Here is a 27697-nt window from a genome sequence, read left to right on the forward strand (position 1 = left end):
TTGGAGGTACTGATGTCCGCAGAACATCACAGATCACACTCCCTCCTTTAATGTCTTCTTCCTGAAAATGGGAGAATCTTTGCTGAGATTTGTGACCAAAAGTTCACTGAGGGAGCCAGGCTATGGAATAATTTAATGGACTCTGCAACCAGACCTGCTTCTCCCAACAACTACAAGCAGCCACACCGGGATGGCCAATAATGGAGAATATAACTTCAATAATGTTAGTTGTCTTAGGGAAGGACGGAGTTTGTTTCGTGGCAGTGAGATTTCTTCATGCAGGGAATTTCCTGTTGATTGTCTCCAGTTCCTACCTTGACAAGCGCCTCGACCTACAGACCATTTTCATTGACGCTGCTCTTCGCCTTGCCGCCCCTATCCTCGCTGAACAAAGGTGCACCTACGGCAACGAATCGGCAGACTGATTCGGTACATTAGGCTTGTTTGCCGTAGATCCGAAGGAAAGGTTGCAAGGCATAAAAAGGTTAATAGCATCATCAAGAGGAGCCTTGCAGCAGCAGGATGCTTAGCAATAAGGGAGCCGCCCCAGCTAGGCAGATTTGATAGAAACTGAAAGTGTCCAGATGGAATTACCCTGCAAGCCTGGACAGACGGCAAGGTGGTGTGGAACAACTCTTATGTATCCATACTGGCTGATACATATCTCCAATACACCTGGGAGGAAGGAAGGGCAGCTGCCAGCTTCAGGGAGTCCCAAAAGTCTAGAAAATATGGTAAACTTGCCCATCATTATATGTTTCTATAGGCTCAGAGACCCTTGGCCCATGGGGCCAAAAGACATCAGAGCAACTAGGGATCCCAGGGTGGCAAGTTTTCTGTCCCAGCGACTCAGTGCTGCTGTTCAGAGAGGTAATGCCTGCTGCATCCTGGGTACATGTCCCAGCTCTGAGCAACTGACTGAAATTTTTATTATGTAATTTTTATCAAACACGAAGGAATATGTACTAACAATGTATCACTCAAACCTCATATAACGTATATGCCATCCCTGTACTGTCAATGTATCTTTTAATATATATATCAATAACAATACTGCGACTAGCCAAGGACTCGAACCCATGCTGCTTTGGCCTGCCTCATGGTGGGCGAAAACTCATGACGCCTTAATCCACTGGACCAGTGTTGTTACTGATCAATACCACTCGTTCGTGGGCACAATAATATATATATATATATATATATATATATATAATATATATATATATAATATATATATATATATATATAATATATATATATATAATATATATATATTTTTTTTTTTTTTTTTACAACAAGTCGGCCGTCTCCCACCGAGGCAGGGTGACCCAAAAAAGAAAGAAAATCCCCAAAAAGAAAATACTTTCATCATCATTCAACACTTTCACCACACTCGCACATTATCACTGTTTTTGCAGAGGTGCTCAGAATACAACAGTCTAGAAGCATAAACATATAAAGATACACAACATATCCCTCCAAACTGCCAATATCCCAAACCCCTCCTTTAAAGTGCAGGCATTGTACTTCCCATTTCCAGGACTCAAGTCCGACTATATGAAAATAACCGGTTTCCCTGAATCCCTTCACTAAATATTACCCTGCTCACACTCCAACAGATCGTCAGGTCCCAAGTACCATTCGTCTCCATTCACTCCTATCTAACACGCTCACGCACGCTTGCTGGAAGTCCAAGCCCCTTACCCACAAAACCTCCTTTACCCCCTCTCTCCAACCCTTTCGAGGACGACCCCTACCCCGCCTTCCTTCCCCTATAGATTTATATGCTTTCCATGTCATTCTACTGTGATCCATTCTCTCTAAATGACCAAACCACCTCAACAACCCCTCTTCTGCCCTCTGACTAATACTTTTATTAACTCCACACCTTCTCCTAATTTCCACACTCCGAATTTTCTGCATAATATTTACACCACACATTGCCCTTAAACAGGACATCTCCGCTGCCTCCAACCGTCTCCTCGCTGCTGCATTTACCACCCAAGCTTCACACCCATATAAGAGTGTTGGTACTACTATACTTTCATACATTCCCTTCTTTGCCTCCATAGATAACGTTTTTTGACTCCACATATACCTCAACGCACCACTCACCTTTTTTCCCTCATCAATTCTATGATTAACCTCATCCTTCATAAATCCATCCGCCGACACGTCAACTCCCAAGTATCTGAAAACATTCACTTCTTCCATACTCCTCCTCCCCAATTTGATATCCAATTTTTCTTTATCTAAATCATTTGACACCCTCATCACCTTACTCTTTTCTATGTTCACTTTCAACTTTCTACCTTTACACACATTCCCAAACTCATCCACTAACCTTTGCAATTTTTCTTTAGAATCTCCCATAAGCACAGTATCATCAGCAAAAAGTAACTGTGTCAATTCCCATTTTGAATTTGATTCCCCATAATTTAATCCCACCCCTCTCCCAAACACCCTAGCATTTACTTCCTTTACAACCCCATCTATAAATATATTAAACAACCATGGTGACATTACACATCCCTGTCTAAGACCTACTTTTACCGGGAAGTAGTCTCCCTCTCTTCTACACACCCTAACCTGAGCCTCACTATCCTCATAAAAACTCTTTACAGCATTTAATAACTTACCACCTATTCCATATACTTGCAACATCTGCCACAATGCTCCTCTATCCACTCTATCATATGCCTTTTCTAAATCCATAAATGCAATAAAAACTTCCCTATCTTTATCTAAATACTGTTCACATATATGCTTCAATGTAAACACCTGATCTACACATCCCCTACCCACTCTAAAACCTCCTTGCTCATCCGCAATCCTACATTCTGTCTTACCTCTAATTCTTTCAATTATAACCCTACCGTACACTTTTCCTGGTATACTCAGTAAGCTTATTCCTCTATAATTTTTACAGTCTCTTTTGTCCCCTTTCCCTTTATATAAAGGGACTATACATGCTCTCTGCCAATCCCTAGGTACCTTCCCCTCTTTCATACATTTATTAAACAAAAGTACCAACCACTCCAACACTATATCCCCCCCTGCTTTTAACATTTCTGTCATGATCCCATCAGTTCCAGCTGCTTTACCCCCTTTCATTTTACGTAATGCCTCACGTACCTCCCCCACACTTACATTCTGCTCTTCTTCACTCCTAAAAGATGGTATACCTCCCTGACCAGTGCATGAAATTACTGCCTCTGTTTCTTCCTTAACATTTAAAAGTTCCTCAAAATATTCTCGCCATCTACCCAATACCTCCATCTCCCCATCTACTAACTCCCCTACTCTGTTTTTAACTGACAAATCCATATTTTCCCTAGGCTTTCTTAACTTGTTTAACTCACTCCAAAATTTTTTCTTATTTTCATTAAAATTTCTTGACAGTGCCTCTCCCACTCTATCATCTGCTCTCCTTTTGCACTCTCTCACCACTCTCTTTACCTTTCTTTTACTCTCCATATACTCTGCTCTTCTTATAACACTTCTGCTTTGTAAAAACCTCTCATAAGCTACCTTTTTCTCTTTTATCACACCCTTTACTTCATCATTCCACCAATCACTCCTCTTTCCTCCTGCCCCCACCCTCCTATAACCACAAACTTCTGCCCCACATTCTAATACTGCATTTTTAAAACTATTCCAACCCTCTTCAACCCCCCCACTACTCATCTTTGCACTAGCCCACCTTTCTGCCAATAGTCGCTTATATCTCACCCGAACTTCCTCCTCCCTTAGTTTATACACTTTCACTTCCCTCTTACTTGTTGTTGCCACCTTCCTCTTTTCCCATCTACCTCTTACTCTAACTGTAGCTACAACTAAATAATGATCCGATATATCAGTTGCCCCTCTATAAACATGTACATCCTGGAGCCTACCCATCAACCTTTTATCCACCAATACATATATATATATGTATATATATATATATATATATATATATATATATATATATATATATATATATATATATATATATATATATATATATATATATATATATATATATATATGTCGTGCCGAATAGGCAGAACTTGCGATCTTGGCTTAAATAGCAAAGCTCATCTTGCCATATAGGACAAGCGAAAATTTGTGTATGCAATAATTTCGCCAAAATCATTCTGAACCTAACGAAAAAAATATATTTCATTGTGTTTGTTTAGTATTAAATTACTGTAAACAAATCTAAAATATATTTAGTTGGATTAGGCTAAAATAAATTGCTCTTGTTATAATAAGGTTAGGTAAGTTTTCTAAGATTCTTTTGGTGCAAAATTAATTTTTTTTACATTAACATTAATGAAAAAATATATCTTTAAACGTATAAGAGAAAATTTTAGAAAGGACTTAATTTTAAATGAGTTCTTGCTAATTGACCAGTTTTACATATTCGGCACGACACATATATATATATATATATATATATATATATATATATATATATATATATATATATATATATATATATATATATACAAACATTGCCTGTACGTCCACAGCAGGACTCGGACCTGCAAACTCTATATCAGAGTCCACAGTACTCTACTGGGGTCTGGCTCCGTGGTAAAGTACTCTGGAGTTTGCAGGTTCGAGTCCTGCTGTGGACGTAGAGACAGTGTTTATATGGATATGGTCCTCCTACCGCACTTCCGGTGGTTAGGTTCCCACGGAGCATCCGCCATGAGCTCGTTTATAAGGATAAGAATCCTATCACAAGACAAGGAAAGTCTGGTATCAGAACCTCTCTCTCTCACGTGTCTCAAGCAAGGTAGCTGACACTGGTAACGGTGCTGGTAGGAAGGGTGGTGGTTGTTATAGTGGTGGCGAATATAATGGTGGTAGTGGCGGTTATAGTGGTGGTAGAAACAGGGATGCTGGCTGGGCGTGGAAGAATCACCATGGTAACCCACCGGCTGTCTAGGTAACCAGCACCACCCGCTGATGCTGCAACCTATCTCTTCAACCACTTCCTATCTCTCTCTCTCTCTCTCTCTCTCTCTCTCTCTTACAGTGTTAGAAAACAATTTTGTATATATTTATAAGCGATATATATATATATATATATATATATATATATATATATATATATATATATATATATATATATCATGATGAGGAGCCTTGCAACAGCAGGATACTTAGCCACGAACGAGTGGTATTTAATCAATAACAACACTGCGACAAGCCAAGGGCTCGAACCCATGTTGCTTTGGCCCGCCTCATGGTAAGCGAAAATCACACGACGCTCTAACCCACAGGACCACCCAATCCTACAAAGATCACGCACCCAGCAGAGCTAGGTGTTGTACCGTGATCCGAGGACATACGGTGGTGTGGACGTCTCGGAGGAAATTTCATTCTACTCCCCGTTTGGGGAAGAAATAGAGATTGAGGCCTTTCGGTTCTAGAAACAAAACCTTCTTCAGACTTCCAGGAATTTAATAAATTAAGTCGGAATGGTTACCACAAGCTATATTCGAACATAGCTGCCCAATAAAGGGGGCGGCTCAATGGGGAGAGGGGGCTGCCCAGTGGGAACGGACAAATGGGGGTCCCAATGTGGGGGTGAGATGGCCCACTGTTTTAGAAAGAGCAGCGTATAGACAGAGAGGTATCTCACTGTTCCCTCTTCCTCCCCTTATCTCCCTACCCCTCCCTCAATTCCCATCCTCCTCTCATCTTCCTTCCCTCCCTCCCACTTCCTTCCATCCTTCCTTCCTTCCCTTCCCCTTGCGTCATGTCCTGGTTTCTTGTGTCATGTTATAACGTCTTGCGTCATGTCATTACGTCACGTGTGGCTCACTTCTGCTGGAGCTTTCATGAGCTTTGCGTATTGTGTCGTGAAGCAGGTGTTGTTACTGCTTGTAATAGGGGTGGGGGAGGATGTGAGGGGGTGGAGAGAGGGGGAGGATGAAGGTGGGAGAGGGAGAGGTTGGGAGAGGGTGTGAGTGGTGGTGAGAGGGAGAAATGGCCCCAGGTTTTTGGCCACCCTCCCATGCAGCTCCCAGATTTTTGGCCACCCTCCCATGCAGGTGAAATTTTCCCAATCAAATTCTAAGTGACTGAGGATCCCAACTCTCCCTCCCACATCCTTCTCTGTTTTTCCCCATACCTCTTTTCTACCTGCTTCTCTGTTATTTTGTCCTCGTTTCTCCCTCTCGCCTTTCGTCTTCCTACTTCTTTCGTTACCACTTTTCCCTTGTCTTTCTGCCTTTCTCCCTGCTTCTCTTTCTCTCCTAATTTTAGCTCTACCTTACTCCCTCCATATCTTTCTCCCCCATTCTTCTTCCCGTCTTTCTCCCTTCCCTCTTTCTATTCCTCTCTACTTCTTTCCTTCACTCTCTTTCTCATAGCAGTAAATAAAGGATAAGAGGTTAGTTATCATATCTCAAGGGTATCATGTCTCCTTGTTATCATGTCTTCCGGTTATCATGTCTCCTGGTTATCATGTCTCCCGGTTATCATGTCTCCTGATTATCATGTCTCCTGGTTATCATGTCTCCCGGTTATCATGTCTCCTGATTATCATGTCTCCCGGTTATCATGTCTCCCGGTTATCATGTCTCCTGGTTATCATGTCTCCCGGTTATCATGTCTCCTGATTATCATGTCTCCTGATTATCATGTCTCCCGGTTATCATGTCTCCTGATTATCATGTCTCCCGGTTATCATGTCTCCCGGTTATCATGTCTCCTGGTTATCATGTCTCCCGGTCATCATGTCTCCTGATTATCATGTCTCCTGATTATCATGTCTCCCGGTTATCATGTCTCCTGATTATCATGTCTCCCGGTTATCATGTCTCCTGATTATCATGTCTCCTGATTATCATGTCTCCCGGTTATCATGTCTCCTGATTATCATGTCTCCCGGTTATCATGTCTCCCGGTTATCATGTCTCCCGGTTATCATGTCTCCTGATTATCATGTCTCCCGGTTATCATGTCTCCTGATTATCATGTCTCCTGATTATCATGTCTCCCGGTTATCATGTCTCCTGATTATCATGTCTCCCGGTTATCATGTCTCCCGGTTATCATGTCTCCCGGTTATCATGTCTCCTGGTTATCATGTCTCCCGGTTATCATGTCTCCTGATTATCATGTCTCCTGGTTATCATGACTCCCGGTTATCATGTCTCCTGATTATCATGTCTCCTGATTATCATGTCTCCCGGTTATCATGTCTCCCGGTTATCATGTCTCCTGATTATCATGTCTCCCGGTTATCATGTCTCCCGGTTATCATGTCTCCTGGTTTTCATATCTCCTGACCACACAGTTTCCAACTGGTTTCTTAAGATCTCTTGAAGACAGTTCGTGGTGTCTAGGGACGTTCTTCTCTTTGATCTCTCCACTTGTTTAGTCACCTTTTCTCCAGTGACTGATTCTTGCATAATTTGTCGTTCACGGGATCACTGTTTTAACGTGTAGTTCTCCAGTGCTGCCAAAACTAGGAAGTTGTCCGGACTCTTAAAATTCCCAATCAAGCAATTCAAGTCAATTTGGTTAAGATAAAAATCCCTTGGAATTGCTGCTTTATCACGTAGTGATTAAGTTAAATGGTCTAAGTTAGAGTGAAGAGTTATAAGTTCCATTCTGGTATGTGCGAGTTATTTGTGTATTGTTCCAGTTACGGTATTGTGCCTTTTTGTTATTTGTGTGTGAAGTCTTGGCAGTTTCACCCCAAAGAAGTCTCCCTGGGTCTATACCCAAGCTCGGGATAGAGGCCTAGAAATTCTAGAAATCCTGGAAATTCTATCCAGCCTATTTATCTGTTTTTTTTAAGCAGTAAATCAAGTTTTTGTTGGGACTCAGAGCGCGACACCACTCCCTTTTCCGAGTTATTTTTGTCAGCTTGAAACAACTTAAATTCCCTGAATGTGGCATTGGGCAAGCCCGTCCCGACTCTTCAAATTAAACCATGTCTCGGTTATTGCAACAGCATCAGCATTTCCTGCACATGCAACCAATCTCGACTCGTCCATATTATTTCCATCACTACGACTATTTATATAAAAAAATTACGAAAGTTTTTCTTCTTCCTCTGCTCCCTGTTCATCTTTTCTTTTTCTCCATTTCTCTTTTTTCTTTACCTGGTGCTAATAAATGGGTTTCTTTTCCATCTCCATTTCATAAGTCTATAGTGCCACAAGCCCTTTTTTTTCAAACATATGCCTATTCCTATAACTATTTCTAGTTAAAGCACAGTCTGCTGCAGCAACAGCCATCCCCCCCTCAACTGAACTAGCTAAAGCTGTAATCACTGCCCTAGTTAAATGCACCCCATCCCTGGCAAACATGTCTTGTCTGCCATAAAAGTGGTCTCAGTTGTCAACTAATGGTACTGCTATGTTCTTACAGTTAACACTACTTGCCCTAGACAACCATTGTTTTCCAGCATCCTACCATGGCAAATTACCACAAATGACAGGAATCCCTCTTTTCTTCCTAATTATGTTATATTTCTGTTCCATGCCTGGTAGACGGGTCTTTTCTCATGCAGTTCCCAATATCTTTTAATCCAAAAAATGAGGGAGATCATAGGCTTGTGTTCATGACCAATTATAATGTTTCTTAATCTGCTAACTATATCCTCCATCCAAGCCCCAGGAAAACACACCCGCTACCTCCTACTTCTATCTTTGTTACAGAAAGGTCTATACACATATAACCTGCACATAGAAGACAGAAATTTTATGGCGACGTTTCGGTCCAACTTGAATTATTAACAAGTTGGACCGAAAAGTTTCTAACTACTATGTGCGGTTATTTATGTATTTTTCCACTCACGTTATTATGCCTTTGTGATCTTTACAGAAAGGTCTGTTCATAGTCTAATATGAGAGTCGCCCATGACACTGAGATTCTTACCATCACTAGTGGCAATTGTTGTGTGTTTTCCATTGTCAAATCATATTCGTTAGACAACAAAACAAAGAAACTGGCAGTCACAACAGCAGTTTCTTCCACCTTTTTAGATTTAATCCTTCCTTACAGACCAATATCCATTCTTTGCTGCTGGGTATCGTTGGTATTAACTTCCTTACTCCATGGGGTAGTCTTCTCGTTCTCTAAGAAGCCGTATCTCCTTCCTAACTTCTTCCAGCTCTGCCTTCACCTGCTTCAGCTGCTCAGCTGAGAGAAGACATACTTATCACTTCAGCATCATTAGCACAGTCTCTCCACCAGGTGTGCTTGTCTTCACTGGACACAGGTCAGCTCACTATGTCCCTGATTGGTGGTAATCAGGTTACACACGGTCTTAATGATTGCCCTGTGTGTAACAGATAGGCTTTAAACCCACTTTACCAACTAGTTGCTTGTCGATCTTTGTTTATGTACATCTTTACGTCGTCCCCTTTCTTAGAGAGCGATCTTTGCCGATAATATCGTATTACAAAGTAGAAAATAACACTTGCACTGATAATTTCCGTATTCGTCAATGGTTCTCTCTTAGCACCGATATTATGGTGTTCATTGCTCCAGTAATATATTCCCATATTAACGCAAAAGATAAAGTATTCGTGTTTGGTATGGTAACTAGATATGATTTAGTTTTGTCATATGCTGTCTGGAGGACGTCCAGAGTTGGCTTGCCACGGGATGACCCGGGAATATTTACTGACCTCCTTTGAACTCTTTGACCTGACCAACTGTCCTGCCCCTCTCACTTATAAAACCCTCGCTTCCCTACATCCCTGGCTCAACAGACTTACCCACGCTCACTCTTCCCAACTCGTTCTCCCCCATTCGTTCTCCCCCATCCGTTCTCCCCCCCCACTCTCATTCCTACCCACTCGTTCTCCCCTCACTCTCTCCCTGCCTTTCTCTCTCCTTCCCTGACTTTCTCCCTCCCTACCGCTCTCTTCCTCCCTCCCTGCCTCTCTTTCTCCCTTCCTCCCTGCCTCTCAGACTCACCTCAGCACTATGATGTGAGAAATAATGAAGGTATTCACTTAGTAAACAATGAATAATGTCCCAAGGCAACACTGACACGATGAATCATCACGAGACATGATGAATAATAAGGTAAGGGAGTCCACACACCAGCTTCTTCCCTCTTCACTTTCATTCTCCTTCTAGCTCTTCCCCACTCTTACTCTCCTAAACTCGCTTTCCACTCGCTTTCCACTCACTTCCCCTCCCTCCTTCCCGCAACTGACCTTCCCACTCCCTCACTTACCCCCCTCTCTCCCTCCCTCCCTCCCTCCCTTATTTTCTCCCTCTCAGTTGCCTCATGCTTCCACTCACTCCACTCTGGCATGCACCATTGCACTGAGATGCACTCCACCAGCCCAGAATAAACCTTTATCTATGTTGAATATGTCTCAAAATCTATGTAATCTGCATTTTCTATCTTGTATCCTATAAGCAGTTATATACAGTAGTCCTGTACTGACCTAGCTAGCATCGGCCAGAAGGCCTGGCTGGCTGCTTAATGAGGTTTCAATCCCTTCGACTACACGAGGGTCATTAAGAGGGAATTAGTACTTACTCAGCGCGAACGAAAAATTTTGTCGAAAAATTCACAAACTGAGTTAATCTTATAGAAAAATAGCTTAAGGCTGCATGTCAAGAATACTACATTGCCTGAAAAAGGGATCAATGTTGATCTCTCAGCGTACATACACCGAGAGACATACACTTCACTGTGAGTGTATGGTGTGCAGTAGTCCTACACTGCCTCAGTCTACCTTTAATACCTTTGGAGAGTTTCGAGAGTTTATCTACTCTCTGAGCCCGGCCATGGGCCAGGCTCTAGTTCCAAGATTTTTACCGAGTGCGAGCTGTCCCCTCCTACGCTGGAAGTATAAACTCACCATCAATCATCTCCCAGAACCGGTAAGCCAGCGGAAGGCCTCGGCCAGATGACCAGAAGCTCCAGTTGCAGGTCGTCATATGACTTAAAATCCGCTTCAGGAAACATTTTTCCTGTTTTCTGACCTAACCTAACCTTTTTCCTGAGTAAGGTCATTGAGAGATGTATACTTTAAAAAGATTAAGGTCTGCTGGATTGATGGTGGAAAGGTCACCGTGCAGCGTTAATTAATAAATGGTGTAGTCGATAGGCCTTAAACCCCATTAACCAACCTCCATAACCAAAATTAAAAACTGATACAAATTGCTAGTCCCTAAGGTAATTCTTTTATTAGATTAGACAGTAGAAATTGAAGGTCTCGCAGCCCGTTTTCTCCTTCACTTAAAGTTAATGTATATTACGTTTTCTGTGCTATTGTGATAACATCTTAATTTAAGGGTAAACTTTGTTAAAAAATTTTGACTATGTACTCAAATTAAGTAGAATTTAAGGTAAACTAATTTATTTATCTCATAACCAGTTTATTTTTAATGCATCTTAAAAAAAGTCATGTTTACATTTAATATCTAGTTCAGCTTAATTTATCACAACTTACTCTGCTTCTTAAAATATAATTTAAGGCACAACTTTGTAATTATAGATAATAATTGCACTGAACTGCCGTATAATCCACTTTTTCGCATCACGTTTAAGTATTAAAATATTCTTAAGTTTACGCTCAAAATTCTATTTTCTGTATTAAGTAATAATTTAAGGTCAACGCAAGTAATAATATTTAAGGTCAACTCAAGTAATAATATTTAAGGTAAACTCAAGTAATAATATTTAAGGTAAACTCAAGTAATAATATTTAAGGTAAACTCAAGTAATAATATTTAAGGTAAACTCAAGTAATAATACTGAAGGTAAACTCAAGTAATAATATTTAAGGTAAACTCAAGTAATAATATTTAAGGTAAACTCAAGTAATAATACTGAAGGTAAACTCAAGTAATAATATTTAAGGTAAACTCAAGTAATTATATTTAAGGTAAACTCAAGTAATAATACTGAAGGTAAACTCAAGTAATAATATTTAAGGTAAACTCAAGTAATAATATTTAAGGTAAACTCAAGTAATAATATTTAAGGTAAACTCAAGTAATAATACTGAAGGTAAACTCAAGTAATAATATTTAAGGTAAACTCAAGTAATAATATTTAAGGTAAACTCAAGTAATAATATTTAAGGTAAACTCAAGTAATAATATTTAAGGTAAACTCAAGTAGATGTCGCTGAGGAGTGATGGATCAGCAGTAGGAGAGTGCATGACAGCATGACACCCTCCTGTGGGTGCTGGCATGGTGCACACTGCTCATGTTTCTGTGTTATACATGGTACTTTGATGATCATGTGTTATACTCTCCTTCCCCGCCCATTTTAAAAGTGTTTACCCCACCCATGTTAAAGTGTTCAACCCACCCATGTTAAAATGTTCTCTCCCGCCCACTTTCACATGTTGTCTTCTCCCCGCCCCCTCGGCCCATCCTTCTAGGTTTTCCTTTCCTGTTTTCATTCCCTCGCCCACTTTAAATTGTTTCTCCGCCCATTTTAAAGTGTTTCGCCGCCCACTCTGGGGTTTTCCCCACTCATCGCTCCAAGTTACCCCCGCCTATCACTCCATGTTTCCCCACCCATCACTCCAACTTCCCCCCACCCATCACTCCAAGTTTCTCCGCCCATCACTCCAAGTTTCCCCGCCCATCACTCTAAGTTCCCCCACCCATCACTCCAAGTTCCCCCGCCCATCACTCCAAATTCCCCCCACCCATCACTCCACGTTCCCCCACCCATCACTCCACGTTCCCCCACCCATCACTCCCAGTTGCCCCACCCATCACTCCAAGTTCCCCCACCCATCACTCCAAGTTCCCCCACCCATCACTCCCCGTTCCCCACCCATCACTCCACGTTCCCCCACCCATCACTCCAAGTTTCCCCACCCATCACTCCACGTTCCCCCACCCATCACTCCACGTTCCCCCACCCATCACTCCAAGTTTCCCCACCCATCACTCCACGTTCCCCCACCCATCACTCCACGTTCCCCCACCCAACACTCCAAGTTTCCCCACCCATCACTCCACGTTCCCCCACCCATCACTCCACGTTCCCCCACCCATCACTCCAAGTTTCCCCACCCATCACTCCACGTTCCCCCACCCATCACTCCACGTTCCCCCACCCATCACTCCACGTTCCCCCACCCATCACTCCACGTTCCCCCACCCATCACTCCACGTTCCCCCACCCATCACTCCAAGTTCCCCCACCCATCACTCCACGTTCCCCCACCCATCACTCCACGTTCCCCCACCCATCACTCCACGTTTCCCCACCCATCACTCCACGTTCCCCCACCCATCACTCCACGTTCCCCCACCCATCACTCCACGTTCCCCCACCCATCACTCCAAGTTTCCCCACCCATCACTCCACGTTCCCCCACCCATCACTCCACGTTCCCCCACCCATCACTCCACGTTCCCCCACCCATCACTCCACGTTCCCCCACCCATCACTCCACGTTCCCCCACCCATCACTCCAAGTTCCCCCACCCATCACTCCACGTTCCCCCACCCATCACTCCACGTTCCCCCACCCATCACTCCACGTTCCCCCACCCATCACTCCACGTTCCCCCACCCATCACTCCACGTTCCCCCACCCATCACTCCACGTTCCCCCACCCATCACTCCAAGTTTCCCCACCCATCACTCCACGTTCCCCCACCCATCACTCCACGTTCCCCCACCCATCACTCCACGTTCCCCCACTCATCACTCCACGTTCCCCCACCCATCACTCCACGTTCCCCCACCCATCACTCCACGTTCCCCCACCCATCACTCCACGTTCCCCCACCCATCACTTCATCCATTTCTTTCAAGATAAACAGACAGATACATACAGGTAGAAATAGATAGAGAGATAGATGGATGGATCAAGGTTTATTCAGGATAATATACTTTACGATAGAGAATGGTGTCCCTCCTCTCCCCCCTCACCCCTCCCCCTTCCCCCCACTCCCTCCCCCCCAAGCACAATCCACGCACCCCCATCGCAACTACAACAACTACCACACCAACAACAACCACTACATACCTCGTCATCGCTTCAGATATTATGAACGACTGACACAAACCTAACTTACAGTACCGTAACTCCTACTGTGAAACAGTTTGATGGCTCATTGTAACATTTCTCAGTTTGATGGCTCACTGTAACCTTTTTCAGTTTGATGGCTCACTGTAACCTTTCTCAGTTTGATGGCTCACTGTAACCTTTCTCAGTTTGATGGCTCACTGTAACCTTTCTCAGTTTGATGGCTCACTGTAACCTTTTTCAATTTGATGGCTCACTGTAACCTTTCTCAGTTTGATGGCTCACTGTAACCTTTCTCAGTTTGATGGCTCACTGTAACCTTTCTCAGTTTGATGGCTCACTGTAACCTTTCTCAGTTTGATGGCTCACTGTAACCTTTCTCAGTTTGATGGCTCACTGTAACCTTTCTCAGTTTGATGGCTCACTGTAACCTTTCTCAGTTTGATGGCTCACTGTAACCTTTCTCAGTTTGATGGCTCACTGTAACCTTTCTCAGTTTGATGGCTCACTGTAACCTTTCTCAGTTTGATGGCTCACTGTAACCTTTCTCAGTTTGATGGCTCACTGTAACCTTTCTCAGTTTGATGGCTCACTGTAACCTTTCTCAGTTTGATGGCTCACTGTAACTTTTCTCAGTTTGATGGCTCACTGTAACTTTTCTCAGTTTGATGGCTCACTGTAACTTTTCTCAGTTTGATGGCTCACTGTAACTTTTCTCAGTTTGATGGCTCACTGTAACCTTTCTCAGTTTGATGGCTCACTGTAACCTTTCTCAGTTTGATGGCTCACTGTAACCTTTCTCAGTTTGATGGCTCACTGTAACCTTTCTCAGTTTGATGGCTCACTGTAACTTTTCTCAGTTTGATGGCTCACTGTAACCTTTTTCAGTTTGATGGCTCACTGTAACCTTTCTCAGTTTGATGGCTCACTGTAACCTTTCTCAGTTTGATGGCTCACTGTAACCTTTCTCAGTTTGATGGCTCACTGTAACCTTTCTCAGTTTGATGGCTCACTGTAACCTTTCTCAGTTTGATGGCTCACTGTAACCTTTCTCAGTTTGATGGCTCACTGTAACCTTTCTCAGTTTGATGGCTCACTGTAACCTTTCTCAGTTTGATGGCTCAATGTAACCTTTCTCAGTTTGATGGCTCACTGTAACCTTTCTCAGTTTGATGGCTCACTGTAACTTTTCTCAGTTTGATGGCTCACTGTAACCTTTCTCAGTTTGATGGCTCACTGTAACCTTTTTCAGTTTGATGGCTCACTGTAACCTTTCTCAGTTTGATGGCTCATTGTAACCTTTCTCAGTTTGATGGCTCACTGTAGCTTTTTTCAGTTTGATGGCTCACTGCAACCTTTCTCAGTTTGATGGCTCATTGTAACCTTTCTCAGTTTGATGGCTCACTGTAACCTTTTTCAGCTTGATGGCTCACTGCAACATTTCTCAGTTTGATGGCTCACTGTAACCTTTCTCAGTTTGATGGCTCACTGTAACTTTTCTCAGTTTGATGGCTCACTGTAACCTTTCTCAGTTTGATGGCTCACTGTAACCTTTCTCAGTTTGATGGCTCACTGTAACTTTTCTCAGTTTGATGGCTCACTGTAACCTTTCTCAGTTTGATAGCTCACTGTAACCTTTCTCAGTTTGATGGCTCATTGTAACCTTTCTCAGTTTGATGGCTCACTGTAACCTTTCTCAGTTTGATGGCTCATTGTAACCTTTCTCAGTTTGATGGCTCACTGTAGCCTTTCACAGTTTGATGGCTCACTGTAACCTTTCTCAGTTTGATGGCTCACTGTAACTTTTCTCAGTTTGATGGCTCACTGTAACCTTTCTCAGTTTGATGGCTCACTGTAACCTTTCTCAGTTTGATGGCTCACTGTAACTTTTCTCAGTTTGATGGCTCACTGTAACTTTTCTCAGTTTGATGGCTCACTGTAACCTTTCTCAGTTTGATGGCTCACTGTAACTTTTCTCAGTTTGATGGCTCACTGTAACCTTTCTCAGTTTGATGGCTCACTGTAACCTTTCTCAGTTTGATGGCTCACTGTAACCTTTCTCAGTTTGATGGCTCACTGTAACCTTTCTCAGTTTGATGGCTCACTGTAACCTTTCTCAGTTTGATGGCTCATTGTAACCTTTCTCAGTTTGATGGCTCACTGTAACCTTTCTCAGTTTGATGGCTCATTGTAACCTTTCTCAGTTTGATGGCTCTCTGTAACCTTTCTCAGTTTGATGGCTCATTGTAACCTTTCTCAGTTTGATGGCTCACTGTAACTTTTCTCAGTTTGATGGCTTACTGTAACCTTTCTCAGTTTGATGGCTCACTGTAGCCTTTCTCAGTTTGATGGCTCACTGTAACCTTTCTCAGTTTGATGGCTCACTGCAACTTTTCTCAGTTTGATGGCTCACTGTAACCTTTCTCAGTTTGATGGCTCACTGTAACCTTTCTCAGTTTGATGGCTCATTGTAACCTTTCTCAGTTTGATGGCTCACTGTAACCTTCCTCAGTTTGATGGCTCATTGTAACCTTTCTCAGTTTGATGGCTCACCGTAACCTTTCTCAGTTTGATGGCTCACTGTAACCTTCCTCAGTTTGATGGCTCATTGTAACCTTTCTCAGTTTGATGGCTCACTGTAACCTTTCTCAGTTTGATGGCTCAATGTAACCTTCCTCAGTTTGATGGCTCATTGTAACCTTTCTCAGTTTGATGGCTCACCGTAACCTTTCTCAGTTTGATGGCTCACTGTAACCTTCCTCAGTTTGATGGCTCATTGTAACCTTTCTCAGTTTGATGGCTCCCTGTAACCTTTCTCAGTTTGATGGCTCAATGTAACCTTCCTCAGTTTGATGGCTCACTGTAACCTTTCTCAGTTTGATGGCTCACTGTAACCTTTCTCAGTTTGATGGCTCAATGTAACCTTCCTCAGTTTGATGGCTCAATGTAACCTTTCTCAGTTTGATGGCTCACTGTAACCTTTCTCAGTTTGATGGCTCACTGTAACGGTTCTTGGTTGTTTGGAAATATAAAAGAAGTTAAACTAGAGAATCTTAACAACTTCCTCCCATCCCTAGATTGTTATAGTGGTATCCCTAGATTGTTATAGTGGTATCCCTAGATTGTTATAGTGGCATCCCTAGATTGTTAAAGTGGTATCCCTAGATTGTTAAAGTGGTATCCCTAGATTGTTATAGTGGTATCCCTAGATTGTTATAGTGGTATCCCTAGATTGTTATAGTGGTATCCCTAGATTGTTATAGTGGTATCCCTAGATTGTTATAGTGGTATCCCTAGATTGTTATAGTGGTATCCCTAAATTGTTATAGTGGCATCCCTAGATTGTTATAGTGGTATCCCTAGATTGTTATAGTGGTATCCCTAGATTGTTATAGTGGTATCCCTAGATTGTTATAGTGGTATCCCTAGATTGTTATAGTGGTATCCCTAGATTGTTATAGTGGTATCCCTAGATTGTTATAGTGGTATCCCTAGATTGTTATAGTGGCATCCCTAGATTGTTATAGTGGTATCCCTAGATTGTTATAGTGGCATCCCTAGATTGTTATAGTGGTATCCTTAGATTGTTATAGTGGTATCTTTAGATTGTTATAGTGGTATCCCTAGATTGTTATAGTGGTATCCCTAGATTGTTACAATTGTATCCCTAGATTGTTGAAGTGGTATCCCTAGATGGTTACAGTTGTATACCTAGATTGTTACAGTGTTATCCCTAGATTGTTACAGTGGGATCCCTAGATTGTTACAGTGGTATTCCTAGATTATTGCAGTAGTATCTCAGGATTGTTACAGTGGTATCCCTAGATTGTTACAGTGGTATCCCAGATTGTTACAGTGGTAGCCCTAGATTGATACAGTGGTATCTATAGATTGTTACAGTGGTATCCATAGATTGTTACAGTGGTTAACCTAGATTGTTACAGTAGTGTTCCTAGATTGTTACAGTGATATTTCTAGATTTATTAGTGGTATTCCTTGATTGTTACAGTGGTATCCCTAGATTGTTAGTGATATCCCTTGATTGTTTCATTGGTGCCTCTAGATTGTTACATTGGTATCCATAGATTGTTACAGTGGTATCCCTTGATTTTTACATTGGTATCCCTAGATTTAATACAGTGGTATTCCTTGATTGTTACAGTGGTATCCCTTGATTGTTACTGTGTTATTCCTTGATTGTTTCAGTGGTATCCCATGATTGGTTCAGCGGTATCCCTTGACTATTACAGTGGTATCCCTTGAATGTTTCAGTGGTATCCCATGATTATCACAGTGATAACCCTAAATTGTTACAGTGGTATCCCCAGATTGTTACAGTGGTATCCCTAGATTGTTACAGTGGTAGAACCAGGATTTTTACTGTGATATACCATGTTACAATGGTATCCATTGATTGTTACAGTGGTATCCCTAGATTGTTACAGTGGTACCCCTGAATAGTTACAATGGTGTCCTTAGATTGTTACAGTGATATCCCTAGATTGGTTCAGTGGTATCCCTAGATTGTTAGTTTGGTATGCCTAGATTGTTACGTTGGTATGCCTAGACTGTTTCAGTGGTGTAACTAGACTTATTCAGTGGTATCTCTAGATTGTTACGATGGTATGCCCAGACTGTTTCTGTGGTATAACTAGATTGCTACAGTGGTATCCCTAGATTGTTAAAGTGGTATCCCTTGATTGTTACAGTTGTATCTCTAGATTGTTAAAGTGGTATGCCTTGATTGTTACAGTGGTATGCCTAGATTGTTACAGTGGTATCCCTAAATTATTTCTGTGGTATCCCTAGGTTGATACAGTGGTATCCTTAGATTGTTACGGTAGTATCCCTTGTGTGATAGTGGTATACATGGATTGTTAGTGGTATACATGGATTGTTAGTGGTATACATGGATTGTTAGTGGTATACATGGATTGTTAGTGGTATACATGGATTGTTCAAGCAGTGAATACTCACACCCAATTCTGCCCCTATACTACCACAACCACGTCCTATACTACCACAACCACGCCCTATACTACCACAACCACGCCCTATACTACCACAACCACGCCCTATACTACCACAACCACTCCCTATACTACAACAACCACGCCCTATATTACCACAACCACGCCCTATATTACCACAACCACGCCCTATACTACCACAACCACGCCCTATACTACCACAACCACGCCCTATACTACCACAACCACGCCCTATACTACCACAACCACGCCCTATACCACAACCACGGCCTATACTACCACAACCACGCCCTATACTACCACAACCACGCCCTATATTACCACAACCACGCCCTATACTACCACAACCACGCCCTATACTACCACAACCACGCCCTATACTACCACAACCACGCCCTATACTACCACAACCACGCCCTATACTACCACAACCACGCCCTATACTACCACAACCACGCCCTATACTACCACAACCACGCCCTATACTACCACAACCACGCCCTATACTACCACAACCACGCCCTATACTACCACAACCACGCCCTATACTACCACAACCACGCCCTATACTACCACATCCACGCCCTATACTACCACAACCACGCCCTATACTACCACAACCACGCCCTATACTACCACAACCACGCCCTATACTACCACAACCACGCCCTATACTACCACAACCACGCCCTATACTACCACATCCACGCCCTATACTACCACAACCACGCCCTATACTACCACAACCACGCCCTATACTACCACAACGACGCCCTATACTACCACAACCACGCCCTATACTACCACATCCACGCCCTATACTACCACAACCACGCCCTATACTACCACAACCACGCCCTATACTACCACAACCACGCCCTATACTACCATAACCACGCCCTATACTACCACATCCACGCCCTATACTACCACAACCACGCCCTATACTACCACAACCACGCCCTATAATACCACATCCACAACCACTCCCTATACTACCACAACCACGCCCTATACTACCACATCCACGCCCTATACTACCACATCCACGCCCTATACTACCACAACCACGCCCTATACTACCACATCCACGCCCTATACTACCACATCCACGCCCTATACTACCACAACCACGCCCTATACTACCACATCCACGCCCTATACTACCACAACCACGCCCTATACTACCACATCCACGCCCTATACTACCACACTCACGGTCTATACTTCCACAACCACGCCCTATACTATCACATCCACGCCCTATACTACCACACTCACGGTCTATACTACCACAACCACGCCCTATACTACCACAACCACGCCCTATACTACCACATCCACGCCCTATACTACCACAACCACGCCCTATACTACCACATCCACGCCCTATACTACCACATCCACGCCCTATACTACCACAACCACGCCCTATACTACCACATCCACGCCCTATACTACCACAACCACGCCCTATACTACCACAACCACGCCCTATACTACCACAACCACGCCCTATACTACCATAACCACGCCCTATACTACCACATCCACGCCCTATACTACCACAACCACGCCCTATACTACCACAACCACGCCCTATAATACCACAACCACGCCCTATACTACCACACTCACGGTCTATACTTCCACAACCACGCCCTATACTATCACATCCACGCCCTATACTACCACACTCACGGTCTATACTACCACAACCACGCCCTATACTACCACAACCACGCCCTATACTACCACAGCCACGCCCTATACTACCACAACCACGCCCTATACTACCACAACCACGCCCTATACTACTACATCCACGCCCTATACTACCACAACCACGCCCTATACTACCACAACCACGCCCTATACTACCACAACCACGCCCTATACTACCACAACCACGCCCTATACTACCACAACCACGCCCTATACTACCACATCCACGCCCTATACTACCACAACCACGCCCTATACTACCACAACCACGCCCTATACTACCATAACCACGCCCTATACTACCACATCCACGCCCTATACTACCACAACCACGCCCTGTACTACCACAACCACGCCCTATAATACCACAACCACTCCCTATACTACCACAACCACGCCCTATACTACCACATCCACGCCCTATACTACCACATCCACGCCCTATACTACCACAACCACGCCCTATACTACCACATCCACGCCCTATACTACCACATCCACGCCCTATACTACCACAACCACGCCCTATACTACCACATCCACGCCCTATACTACCACAACCACGCCCTATACTACCACATCCACGCCCTATACTACCACACTCACGGTCTATACTTCCACAACCACGCCCTATACTATCACATCCACGCCCTATACTACCACACTCACGGTCTATACTACCACAACCACGCCCTATACTACCACAACCACGCCCTATACTACCACATCCACGCCCTATACTACCACAACCACGCCCTATACTACCACATCCACGCCCTATACTACCACATCCACGCCCTATACTACCACAACCACGCCCTATACTACCACATCCACGCCCTATACTACCACAACCACGCCCTATACTACCACATCCATGCCCTATACTACCACACTCACGGTCTATACTTCCACAACCACGCCCTATACTATCACATCCACGCCCTATACTACCACACTCACGGTCTATACTACCACAACCACGCCCTATACTACCACAACCACGCCCTATACTACCACACTCACGGTCTATACTTCCACAACCACGCCCTATACTATCACATCCACGCCCTATACTACCACACTCACGGTCTATACTACCACAACCACGCCCTATACTACCACAACCACGCCCTATACTACCACATCCACGCCCTATACTACCACAACCACGCCCTATACTACCACATCCACGCCCTATACTACCACATCCACGCCCTGTACTACCACATCCACGCCCTACACTACCACACCCACGGCCTATACTACCACAACCACGCCCTATACTACCACAACCACGCCCTATACTACCACATCCACGCCCTATACTACCACAACCACGCCCTATACTACCACATCCTCTCCCTATACTACCACACCCACGGTCTATACTACCACATCCACGCCCTATACTACCACAACCACGCCCTATACTACCACAACCACACCCTATACTACCACAACCACGCCCTATACTACCACATCCACGCCCTATACTACCACATCCACGCCCTATACTACCACAACCACGCCCTATACTACCACAACCACGCCCTATACTACCACAACCACGCCCTATACTACCACAACCACACCCTATACTACCACAACCACGCCCTATACTACCACATCCACGCCCTATACTACCACATCCACGCCCTATACTACCACAACCACGCCCTATACTACCACATCCACTCCCTATACTACCACACCCACGGTCTATACTACCACAACCACGGCCTATACTACCACAACCACGCCATATACTACCACATCCACGTCCTATACTACCACAACCACGCCCTATACTACCACAACCACACCCTATACTACCACAACCACGCCCTATACTACCACATCCACGCCCTATACTACCACATCCACGCCCTATACTACCACATCCACGCCCTATACTACCACAACCACACCCTATACTACCACAACTACGCCCTATACTAGCACAACCACGCTCTGTACTACCACAAGCACGTTCCGTATTACCACAACTACGCCCTATACTAGCACAACCACGCTCTGTACTACCACAAGCACGTTCTGTATTATCACAACTACGCCCTATACTACCACAACCACGCTCTGTACTACCACAACTACGCCCTCTTCTACCAATCCCACGCCTTATACTACACAGTCACTCCTACTACCACATCTACACCATCTATTACCACAACTACGTCCTCTACTACCACAACTACGTCCTCTACTACCACATCTACACCATCTATTACCACAACTACGTCCTCTACTACCACAACCACGCCCTCTACTCATCTACTATCAAATCCCTCCTCTCCTCCCAACACTTAACACATTTATCAAACTAGTAGACAGTGGCGTCCAGGCACAAGTGCATTGTCCACTCCTAGGTGGTATACACCTAGGAGTGGATAGTGCCTCCCTGGAGTGGATGATGTGTTGAGAAGTAGAGTAGACTTTGATCAACTCCCAGTCAGTAGTAAGTCCCTTTCCTACCCTTCCTTCTTGCCTTCTCTCCCTCATTCTTCTTCCCTTCCCTTCTCTCTCTCTCTCTCTCTCTCTCTCTCTCTCTCTCTCTCTCTCTCTCTCTCTCTCTCTCTCTCTCTCTCTCTCTCTCTCTCTCTCTCTCAGTGTCCCCACCATTCTCCCCACCATTCTTCCCAACATTCTCCCCACCATTCTTCCCACAATTCTCCCCACCATTCTCCCCAATATTCTTCCCACCATTCTCCCCACCATTCTTCCCACCATTCTCCCCACCATTCTTCCCACCATTCTCCCCACCATTCTCCCCACCATTCTCTCCACCATTCTTCCCACCATTCTCCCCACCATCCTTCCCACCATTCTCCCCACCATTCTCCCCACCATTCTTCCCACCATTCTCCAGACCATTCTTCCCACCTATCTCCCCACCATTCTCCCCACCATTCTCCCCACCATTCTCCCCAACATTCTCCCCGCCATTCTCCCCAACATTCTCCCCACCATTCTCCCCACCATTCTCCCCACCATTCTCCCCAACATTCTCCCCACCATTCTCCCCAACATTCTCCTCAACATTCTCCCCAACATTCTCCCCACCATTCTCCCCACCATTTTCCCCAACATTCTCCCCAACATTCTCCCCAACATTCTCCCTAACATTCTCCCCAACATTCTCCACAACATTCTCCACAACATTCTCCACAACATTCTCCCCAACATTCTCCCCACAATTCTCCCCAACATTCTTCCCACCATTCTCCCCACCATTCTCTCCACCATTCTCCCCACCATTCTCCCCAACATTCTCCCCGACATTCTCCCCAACATTCTCCCCAACATTCTCCCCAGTATTCTCCCCAACATTCTCCCCACCATTCTCCCCACCATTCTCCCCAAAATTCTCCCCAACATTCTCCCCATCATTCTCCCCAACTTTCTCCCCACCATTCTCCCCAACATTCTCCCCAACATTCTCCCCACCATTCTCCCCACCATTCTCTCCAACATTCTCCCCACCATTCTCCCCAACATTCTCCCCAACATTCTCCCCAACATTCTTCCCAACATTCTCCCCAACATTCTCCCCAACATTCTCCCCAACATTCTCCCCACCATTCTCCCCACCATTCTCCCCACCATTCACCCCACCATTCTCCCCAACATTCTCCCCAACATTCTCCCCAACATTCTCCCCAACATTCTCCCCAACATTCTCCCCAACATTCTCCCCACCATTCTCCCCAACATTCTCCCCAACATTCTCCCCAACATTCTCCCCAACATTCTCCCCAACATTCTCCCCAACATTCTCCCCACCGTTCTCCCCAACATTCTCCCCAACATTCTCCCAACATTCTCCCCACCATTCTCCCCACAATTCTCTCCAACATTCTCTCCACCATTCTCCCCAACATTCTCCCCAACATTCTCCCCAACATTCTCCCCAACATTCTCCCCAACATTCTCTCCAGCATTCTCCCCAACATTCTCCCCAACATTCTCCCCAACATTCTCCCCACCATTCTCCCCAACATTCTCCCCAACATTTTCCCCAACATTCTCCCCAACATTCTCCCCAACATTCTCCCCAACATTCTTCCCAACATTGTCCCCAACATTCTCCCCAACAATCTTCCCAACATTCTCCCCAACATTCTCCCCAACATTCTCTCCATCATTCTCCCCAACATTCTCCCCAACATTCTCCCCAACATTCTCCCCAACATTCTCCCCAACATTCTCAACACCATCCCAACATTCTCCCCAACATTCTCCCCAATATTCTCCCGAACATTCTCCCCAACATTCTCCCCACCATTCTCCCCACCATTCTCCCCACCATTCTCCCCAACATTCTCCCCAACAATCTCCCCAACATTCACCCCAACATTCTCCCCACCATTCTCCCCAACATTCTCCCCAACATTCTCCCCAACATTCTCCCCAACATTCTCCCCAACATTCTCCCCAACATTCTCCCCAACATTCTCCCCAACATTCTCCCCAACATTCTCCCCAACATTCTCCCCAACATTCTCCCCACCGTTCTCCCCAACATTCTCCCCAACATTCTCCCAACATTCTCCCCACCATTCTCCCCACAATTCTCTCCAACATTCTCTCCACCATTCTCCCCAACATTCTCCCCAACATTCTCCCCAACATTCTCCCCAACATTCTCCCCAACATTCTCACCAACATTCTCCCCAACATTCTCCCCAACATTCTCCCCAACATTCTCCCCACCATTCTCCCCAACATTCTCCCCAACATTCTCCCCAACATTTTCCCCAACATTCTCCCCAACATTCTCCCCAACATTCTCCCCAACATTCTTCCCAACATTGTCCCCAACATTCTCCCCAACATTCTTCCCAACATTCTCCCCAACATTCTCCCCAACATTCTCTCCATCATTCTCCCCAACATTCTCCCCAACATTCTCCCCAACATTCTCCCCAACATTCTCCCCAACATTCTCAACACCATTCTCCCCAACATTCTCCCCAACATTCTCCCCAATATTCTCCCGAACATTCTCCCCAACATTCTCCCCACCATTCTCCCCACCATTCTCCCCACCATTCTCCCCAACATTCTCCCCAACATTCTCCCCAACATTCTCTCCAACATTCTCCCCACCATTCTCCCCAACATTCTCCCCAACATTCTCCCCAACATTCTCCCCAACATTCTCCCCAACATTCTCCCCAACATTCTCCCCAACATTCTCCCCAACATTCTCCCCAACATTCTCCTCACCATTCTCCCCAACATTCTCCCCAACATTCTCCCCAATATTCTCCCGAACATTCTCCCCAACATTCTCCCCAACATTCTCCCCAACATTCTCCCCATCATTCTCCCCACCATTCTCCCCAACATTCTCCCCAACATTCTCCCCAACATTCTCCCCAACATTCTCCCCAACATTCTCCCCAACATTCTCCCCACCATTCTCCCCAACATTCTCCCCAACATTCTCCCCAACATTCTCCCCAACATTCTCCCCAACATTCTCCCCATCATTCTCCCCACCATTCTCCCCAACATTCTCCCCAACATTCTCCCCAACATTCTCCCCATCATTCTCCCCAACATTCTCCCCAACATTCTCCCCAACATTCTCCCCAACATTCTCCCCAACATCCACAGTACTAACATCACTTCCTCTTCTTCCTTCTTTCCAGACGATATTCCTGATTTCTACGATGATTACCTGAGTGATGACAGTAACGCTTATCTGAATGGTAAGTGATGGATCTCGCTTGTATCTGAGTGCCCCGTCACCTCCTAGACTTGTATCTGAGTGTCCAGTGCCCTCCAAGACTTATCTGAGTGTTCAGTGCCCTCCAAAGACTTGTATCTGAGTGCCATGTTTTCTCCAAGACTTGTGTTTGAGTGTCTAGTGCCTTTTAAGACTTGTATCTGAGTGTTTAGTGCCCTCCAAGACTTGTATCTGAGTGTCTAGTGCCCTCCAAGACTTGTATCTGAGTGTCTAGTGCCCTCCAAGGCTTGTATCTGAGTGTCTAGTGCCCACCAAGACTTGTATCTGAGTGTCTAGTTCCCTCCCAGACTCTTGTCTGAGTGTCTACTGCCGTCCAAGGCTTGTATCTGAGTGTGTAGTGCCTTCCCAGACTTGTATCTGAGTGTTTAGTGACCTCCAAGACTTGTATCTGAGTGTCTAGTGCCTTCCCAGACTTGTATCTGAGTGTTTAGTGACCTCCAAGACTTGTATCTGAGTGTCTAGTGCCTTCCCAGACTTGTATCTGAGTGTTTAGTGACCTCCAAGACTTGTATCTGAGTGTCTAGTGGCCTCCAGGACTTGTATCTGAGCATCTAGTGCTCTCCAGAATAGTTCTATCCGGCTCCTTCAAGCCACCTCGCCTATACTCTGTCTGCGGTCTTCTTTGCCCTTCCCCGATCTTCATGACTGCATTTGGCGGGTTTAAATTCGAGGAGCCAGTTGCTGGACACGCGTCCAAGCTGTCCAGGTCTCTTTGTAGTCCTGCCTCATCCTCATCAAATTTAATTCTCATTAACTTCACATCATCTGCAAACAGGGACACTCCTGAGTCCCTTCCGTCTCGTCATTCACATATACCAAAAATAGCTCAGGTCCTAGGACTGACCCCTGGTAAGCCCCGCTCGTCACAGGCGCCTACTTTGACACCTCATCACGTACCATGACCCGTTGTTGCCTCCCTGTCAGATATTCTCTGATCTATTGCAGTGCCCTTCCTGTTATATGTGCCTGATCCTCCAGCTTCTGCACTAATCTCTTGTAAGGAACTGTGTCGAAGGCCTTCTTGCAGGCCAAGAAAATGCAATCTACTCATCCCTCTCTCTCGTGTCTTACTTCCGTTACCTTGTCATAAAGCTGCAGTAGGTTTGTGACACAAGATTTTCCTCCCATGAATCCGTGCTGGTTGTCGATCATGAGCTTGTTCCTTTCTAGGTGCTCCATTACTCTCCTGATAATCTTCTCCATGACTTTGCATACTAT

At 44.7% G+C, this 27697-nt stretch overlaps 1 protein-coding gene across 1 annotated transcript in view; it reads left to right on the forward strand.

Moving 5' to 3' along the window:
• Positions 1-200: 200 nt before the first annotated feature.
• Positions 201-27697, forward strand: part of LOC128692835 (disintegrin and metalloproteinase domain-containing protein unc-71) — a 740447-nt gene continuing 712950 nt past the window's right edge. The window contains exons 1-2 of the mRNA XM_070093277.1: positions 201-394; positions 26347-26441. Of these exons, the coding sequence (XP_069949378.1) occupies positions 201-394; positions 26347-26441 (289 nt within the window). The remainder of the gene's footprint in view (positions 395-26346; positions 26442-27697) is intronic.

The sequence above is a fragment of the Cherax quadricarinatus genome, chromosome 3 (genome assembly GCF_038502225.1).
Source record: "Cherax quadricarinatus isolate ZL_2023a chromosome 3, ASM3850222v1, whole genome shotgun sequence".
Taxonomy (NCBI): Eukaryota; Metazoa; Arthropoda; class Malacostraca; order Decapoda; family Parastacidae; genus Cherax; species Cherax quadricarinatus.